This window comes from Symphodus melops, assembly GCF_947650265.1.
Source record: "Symphodus melops genome assembly, chromosome: 4".
Classification (NCBI taxonomy): domain Eukaryota; kingdom Metazoa; phylum Chordata; class Actinopteri; order Labriformes; family Labridae; genus Symphodus; species Symphodus melops.
The window spans coordinates 29,745,533-29,752,906 of NC_136694.1; the positions used below are offsets into that span (position 1 = coordinate 29,745,533).

Sequence of the window (7,374 nt, forward strand, 5' to 3'; positions counted from 1 at the left end):
ATCACTGATTTCCAACCAAATACAGAGATACAATATAATCCTGAGGTTGTTCTGACCCAGAATCCTGAGGTGTTCTGACCCAGAATAATATGTATTTATGACAATTGATCATCAAGCTCTTGGGCCTGACCAATTTCAGCAAGCGTAACAGGAAGGTTGGTGGCAGATTTTGTAGCCATGCATGCCATCATCACCATATTCCTCGTAGGTTGTGCAGCTTTGGAGATAGCATCCGGAACCAAATTCATGCAACCCTTGCGGTAACGGACCCGAAACTGGAGTAATTGTATTCTGCACCTCTGGATGCTTAAGCAATCACTTCATCTCCTTCTGGAGTGGACTGACTCAGCACTGCTCCAAAGCCCACCACGCTAGCATCTGTTAGGACTTGGAAAGGTAGAGACAGGTTTGGTTTTGCTCGTATGGGGGGTCTCTCCAGGGTGGCTTTAAGTTTTTCCAAGGTCAGCTGACATTCTAGAGCAATCACACTCCTCAGCCTCCCTGGGAAAGTCTATTCCAGGGTACTGGAGAGGAGGATCCGGCTGTTAGTCGAACCGCGGAGCTCTACACTCTCCAGCAGGTGCTCGAGGGTTCATGGGAGTTTGGCCAACCAGTCCACATGTGCTTTGTGTGAACGAGGTGCTGAAGGACTGCACTGTGACCATCTCTGGAACCGGCCTCTTGAAAGGAGAGAAAGAATTCAAGTGAGTGTGTCTGCGTGCACTAATGTACACAGTTTAAGACACTAAACACATACATCACAATTGACTCATCTTTAGGCTACTTCTTTGAGGGTTTCTTATCATTTATTTATTATTTTTCTTATTATTTATTCTGAAGAATCATCCAGATATAATAAATAACAAAGCATAATACTTACCGTACCTGGAAAGGAAACATTAATAAAAATATACATTATTATCAATACTTACCTCACCTGAAAAAGAAATATTAATATACACCCTAAATATCTAAATACTTACCTCCTATCTATAAAAACTAAATAAACTGATTAAATGCAAACACCAACATTTGAAAAAAGCACACCAAAACAAACAACACATAGTCAGAAATTATTTTCAATTACAATTTTGATGAAATATAATAAATATAACCACAAAAAACAATTCCTAAAAATCCTGCTCTCCCATTGGCTCAAATTCAAATTCAAATTCGAAAAATACTAAAGCCTAACTCTCTCACTGTGTGTGTCTGCGAGGGAGGGGCCTGAGCAGAGAGCTGAAGGGAAATACTCACGTCTCTCCTCACTCTCTCTTCGCCCTTCGAACAGAGCAGACACACCCGTCAGTTAGAAATATAGGAAAAATAGCTTTTATTTTGTTTTGTTTTAAACAGGCTGCCTGAAGAAGACCCAGATTCGGGTCGAAATGTTGCAACAAGCCTGTTATTTAGTTTATCTTTTTCTGAACTCTTTTATTTTACAACCCAAATTGTGGTGTTTTATTTTATTTTCATTTTTATTTTTAAAAAAAAAACAAAAAAAGACAAAAAAAAATATATATATATATAGATTTAACCTAACACTTACCTGTTAAAACATGAGGGGATACAGTGAGGACGCTGGCTGGACCGAGGTTCGCTACCGCCATGGCCGGCTGGACCACCGTGGAGAGGTGCGAGCCTGGGCTTACAGCCGCAGCAGACGTCACTCTCCCCCGTACGGCCGCTCACGCTCTGGCCCGGGACAGAGGCCCTCCTACGCCTCTGCTACCCGTGACAGGCGTGGCGAAGGCTTTCGCCAAACCTTTAACCAAGGCTACAAGCCTCCATTTTTGGAAAACCGGGCTCCTTACGGACCTAGAACAAACAACACAAATAAACAGTAGAGGGGTAGCTGTTAAGGGCTTGGTACCTAATTATCCTAGGGGACGGATATTTAGATCATCCTGGCAGCGCTCAGATGGACCCTTCCTCCTTGGCTGGGTGTTAGATGATTTTATTTTTAGCTGCGATCTTATAAGAAATATTAGACTAGAGGTGGGAAAGGAGGTCGCCCTCTGAGTTCTAGGAAATAGTAGACTAGTTAACTACAGCAGGTGATGAACTTCTCTTACCTGCAATAGGACCTTCATGCCCGTGGAGGACGCCCAACACTTTGTAGAGTATTTGACATTTTTGATAGATATAGTAACCCTAAAAAGGTCAAATATGGGACCTTTAATGTCCTATAAATATGAAGAGAAAACACCGTGCTACAAAGTACTTTACTCTACAAAGTGGAGCAAATGTGCTCCAACAGTTTCTGTGATCACTCCTAACGTTTGACTCCTGAATGAAATTTACATTTTCACTACAAGTTCAATGAAATAGAATTTTATTTAATTAATGGATTTATTCAAATAAAATGACATTTATGAAATCAATTTAAAAATCAATACTTTTATACTTTGGTTTGTATGGACTTTCTGAGTGTCTGAGTGGCACGGAAAAACAGGAGGTGACATCAGCGCAACAGACTACAAAAATAAAACAAGCTCTAAAATAAAATATAAAAAAGGAAAATATAATAAACATGTAACACGTATCAAAAAATGTAAATAAAAGGATGGATATTTTGGTGAAGTATGTCAATAAAGTATTTTAACACACCTGTTAAACTTATTTAGTTTTATTTTATTAAATTCTGTGTTTATATTTTTGTCCTAAATAAAAGGCAATAATAATAATAGTTATGGCACTTAAATTAGTATGCATTTATTATTTAGAGTAAAATATTTTACAATAATAGACAAATATATTTAAATCATATTTATATCTCAGACTTTATTTTCATTCTTCCTCTTTGTGTAAAACTGCTGAGTCATCGTTAAACACAGAGTAATAAAATAATGAAACGAAGAAGTGAAGAAATCAGTCATCCATTAAAGCTGAGCCTGGATCAACAGCGCCCCCGTGTGGCTGAAAGGAGAATCAGAAACATGACAGGTTAGGGTTAGGATGTTCACAAACATCCAGAGAACTTCAAACATCCCAGAAGAGATTCAGGATCCTTCTCGGAGCGACTCGGAGCCAGGAGGAGACGCAGACCTTATCTTTCGTTTACACCCTCACCGATTCATTCACCAACCCATAAAATCTTTCAATATTAGCACATCCAGTGACATCACACCAGCAGTTCTCTGTCAACCATGACATGAAAGGTAAAACATGCCTTCACAGACTGACACGTTTCATTTTTTTGTTTGCTGATACATATTTTGTCCTGATCCTGTATTTGATCATGTCTATAAACCCCTCTATTTCAGCCCTGCTCAGAACAGGCTGTTTCTGTGTCAGAGCCTTGGACCATACAGGAGGCTCGTCCTCTGAAACCTTCAGGCTCAGAGCCTTGGACCGTACAGGAGGCTCGTCCTCTGAAACCTTCAGGCTCAGAGCCTTGGACCATACAGGAGGCTCGTCCTCTGAAACCTTCAGGCTCAGAGCCTTGGACCGTACAGGAGGCTCGTCCTCTGAAACCTTCAGGCTCAGAGCCTTGGACCAAACGGGAGGCTCGTCCTCTGAAACCTTCAGGCTCAGAGCCTTGGACCGTACAGGAGGCTCGTCCTCTGAAACCTTCAGGCTCAGAGCCTTGGACCGTACAGGAGGCTCGTCCTCTGAAACCTTCAGGCTCAGAGCCTTGGACCGTACAGGAGGCTCGTCCTCTGAAACCTTCAGGCTCAGAGCCTTGGACCGTACGGGAGGCTCGTCCTCTGAAACCTTCAGACTCGGAGCCTTGGACCATACAGGAGGCTCGTCCTCTGAAACCTTCAGACTCAGAGCCTTGGACCGTACGGGAGGCTCGTCCTCTGAAACCTTCAGACTCAGAGCCTTGGACCGTACAGGAGGCTCGTCCTCTGAAACCTTCAGACTCAGAGCCAAATGGAGCTTTGAACTCGTACCTTGAGTGTGTCTGCAGCATGGCTGGCTGCAGTTGGCTCGATGTTGGGGACGGAGAGTATGGCGCACAGCTGAGCCTTCTTCTTCTCCAGAGTGTTCCTCAGCACCTCCACCTTCCTCTCCAGCAACATCGTCTTCAGCCCGGCCTGCTGCTGTGCGTCCAGTAAGGCCGCCGTCTGCTTCCTCTTCAGCTCGTCGCGCTCCTGCTCAACCTGCCGGAAAACCAAAGGCTCCTTTACAGAGAGCTGGCAGGCGGCGTGAAGGGAAAAGTGGTGAGTGTGGTTACCTTCTGGACGGTCAGCTCTAGCTCCAGCTTCTCCATGTCCAGCTCATCCAGCTCCTTTTCCATGACCTTCACTCGCCCTCTACTTTTCTGTCACACACATCAGCAGCCTTACTTTGAAACCACTTCATGACATCACAAAGGGCAGTAGCCCCTCCCCTTCATGACATCACAAAGGGCAGTAGCCCCTCCCCTTCATGACATCACAAAGGGCAGTAGCCCCTCCCCCAGCTGGCTGAACGTACCATGATCTGGCTCCACTCCTTGTCCAGTTTTTCCAGATGCTTCTGGAGCTGTGGGAGCTTCTGCTGGGACTCCTGCAGAGCCGTCTGCAGACCATCGTTCTCCTGCCTGTCTGCTGCAAGCTCCCTCTCCTCTCTGTGCACCTCCTTCTTCAGCTGCTCCTGCTCCTCCTAAAGGACCACACACACACACACACACACGGTGTCTCCTCCTGCAGGACCACACACTGTCCCACAGCTTCTCAGATTATCAGGGGGCGGGGCCTCCGAGTCGATACAAAGTGGAGGCTTATTACAACACTACTGCAGCGTCCAATCAGAGTGATCCTCAGTGGAAAAGGGGGCGTGTCTGTAAGTAGAAAGCCTTCTGTGCTAAAATCAGAGACTTGAGACAGGAGGAGCACCCTGACCCGCTGCTCCTGGTCCCATGCTGCTGGATTCTAATAGATAAGAGTCCGTGGTGGATTGTGGGAGATGAGAGCGTGTGGCGTGGGCGGCGTGATGCCTTTGTGTCACCTTGTGTTTCAGCAGCAGGAGCCGTTTCTCCTGAACCTCGGAGAAGATGACGTCGGCCTGTTTACGCGCTCGGCCCTGATCCTCCACCTGAGTGGCGACGCGTCTTTTCCATCGCTCCTCCACCTCCTGGATCTCCTCGCTCTTCTCTTTCTCGTGCTCGTCCAGCGCACGCTGCATTTTCTCGTGAAAGTTCACCGCCATGTCTGTTTGGAGAAAAACACGGGGACGGTTTGACGAGACAGGCCGGGGTTTTTGTTCCCAGCTCAGAAAACAGGATGTGTGCTGGTTCACCTGTGATCCTCCGCTGGTAGTCGTTGTTCAGCTCCATCAGCTCCACCTGCTGCTTCTGTCCGGACACGGAGAGACGACACCTTCAGAAATACAACACGCCGCAGGAACCAAAGCGTGACAAACAAAACGCCACCTCACCAGTTTGAGCTCCTTGATGCGGTTTTCGTCGTCTAACTGCTTCTTCCTGTCGCTGGCCCGCAGGCTGCTCAGCTCCCCCCGCAGACCCACCTCCGTCTGCATGTTCTGGTTCTGGATCAGCGAGGCGGCCGTGACGGCGTCCACCTTCAGGCCTGACACGATGGCGTGCTGTTCGGCCAGGACGTGCTTCAGCTTCTGCTTGTGCACCTGAAGGGGGCGGCGTTCAGGTGTGACGTTAAGGACTCACCTCTTTGAAAGGAGCGGTAACAAGAGACCATGCTGCGTAAACAGCTGTTTGGATTCGAACCTGCAGCCATCGCCTCTGTTCACGTGGCGTGCATCATAACCGAGGCTATCAGGCTCTGTCAAATTATTCATTTCCCCCCCCCGCTGAATTTCAACAATTAATCCTGAATAATTCCATTGTTAGTGATTTTATTTTGAAAGGTTGTGCTTTCTTGCTTCACTTTGCTGTCTGATTCAACCCTGCTTTTATTTTGAAATTAAGTAAGGATCTCCTGGTGGAATGAACTGAAAACAGCGACTTTGATTGGACGTTACTTCCTGTTTAAAGAAATGTACTGGTTGCCTGTTCAGACTCCAAACACACTCAAAGATGGTGGAATCACATGTAGCTCAACTGTGTGTAGGTCTGTGCAGCTCACATTGATCTCCACCCGGTGGCGCTCCTTCGCCTCCTCCTTCTCCCTCCGTCTGACCCTCAGCCTCGCCTCCCTCTCCTCCAGGCTCCTCTTGCAGATTTCCCAGGATGCCTGCATCTTGTCCCTCTCCAGCTGGAAGTAGCTCCTCTCCTCCCGCTCTCTGTCCAGCTCCTCCCGGAGGCGGACAATGTGCTCCTCCAGCTGGGGGGGGAGAGAGAGAGAGAGCCGGCCAATCAGAGCAGACTACAAATACTGAGAGTGTGAAGCTCAGAGGGAAACAAAAGGCTCCAGTGTTGATGTTCTGGGATCTGTTCACAATGAACCGTGGAGCTGCAGAAGTTCACATCTGCACGGGTTCAATAACAACAAATAATCAAGTTCTCTTCTCCCCACATGAACCTAACCCTAACTGCTGAGGTGCCCTCGAGCAAGGCATCAGACCTTCAACCGCTCTGATAGAGATGAAGTCAGTGTGAAAGGATTGAAAGAAGCTGCAGAGAGATGAAGTCAGTGTGAAAGAAGCTGCAGAGAGATGAAGTCAGTGTGAAAGGATTGAAAGAAGCTGCAGAGAGATGAGTTTGGCGTTTCATGCAACTCTTTAAAACGATGCTAACGTTAGCTTAGCATGCAGAAGTAGCAGCAGCTCTGACCTGATCTTTGGACATCTCTTCGGTTGAAAGTCCGTCCACCACCGCGGACTGTTTTCCCTTGGAGGCTTTCTTCTTGCGTTCAGCTTTCTTCGGTGGCTGCAACATGAAACACAGAGCAGCTAACCGTTAGCTGACTCTGACTGATGCTAATCTAGCACATTGTAAACGCTATTTCTGTAACTTCTCGAGTTTTTCTCACCATCCTGCGGCTTCGTGGATCCTTGTTGTCACTTTGAATCACGTATTTAAATCGGCAGAAAGTACGAGCTGCAGCTTCAGGACTCGGCTAACTGCGTGTAAACAAAGGGCGTTGTCATGGCAACGGCGTCTCTCTTGAAAAAGAGCTTATTCTTTATTTCGAACAAAATTAAAGGGAAAGAATGAAACAAAAATATATTGTATAATAATATAATGAGATTATGGTAAATAGAAAATAAATAAACAACAATAAGGAATCATTATGAAATGTAAATGTAAATGAGATTCACCTGGTTCATGATTCAGCTGGGCGCTTAAGTAAGGTCACTAACCTCCTTTTAATAAACATAACGATGAACCTGCTCCTTTGTAATGTCAACAGACAAACAGTAGGGTCATTCTCATGAAACCATTACATGTCCACAGTGATTCTAAATGTAAATTGTGACATTTAGTTATATAACTAGATTTTATAATGAAGACAACAATCTTCTCTA

At 46.0% G+C, this 7,374-nt stretch overlaps 1 protein-coding gene across 1 annotated transcript; it reads right to left on the bottom strand.

Annotated features, from left to right (window-relative positions):
- Window positions 1-2,764: 2,764 nt before the first annotated feature.
- Window positions 2,765-6,986, bottom strand: LOC306822563 (dynein regulatory complex subunit 4-like). The gene is made up of 10 exons (XM_079341679.1): window positions 6,879-6,986; window positions 6,680-6,775; window positions 6,033-6,230; window positions 5,368-5,574; window positions 5,230-5,284; window positions 4,939-5,141; window positions 4,426-4,593; window positions 4,184-4,270; window positions 3,900-4,109; window positions 2,765-2,919 (listed from the first exon to the last, which is right to left on the bottom strand). The coding sequence occupies exons 1-10, from the start codon at window positions 6,879-6,881 to the stop codon at window positions 2,872-2,874; spliced, it is 1,275 nt and encodes a 424-aa protein (XP_079197805.1). The 5' UTR covers window positions 6,882-6,986; the 3' UTR covers window positions 2,765-2,871.
- Between the last annotated feature and the right edge of the window lie 388 nt (window positions 6,987-7,374).

Coding starts and splice junctions, on each gene's coding strand:
- LOC306822563 (XM_079341679.1), bottom strand. Junction 5,575..6,032: donor GCCACCGGGTGGAGATCAAT/GTGAGCTGCACA, acceptor CGCCCCCTTCAG/GTGCACAAGCAGAAGCTGAA. Junction 4,594..4,938: donor TCCTGCTGCTGAAACACAAG/GTGACACAAAGG, acceptor GTGGTCCTTTAG/GAGGAGCAGGAGCAGCTGAA.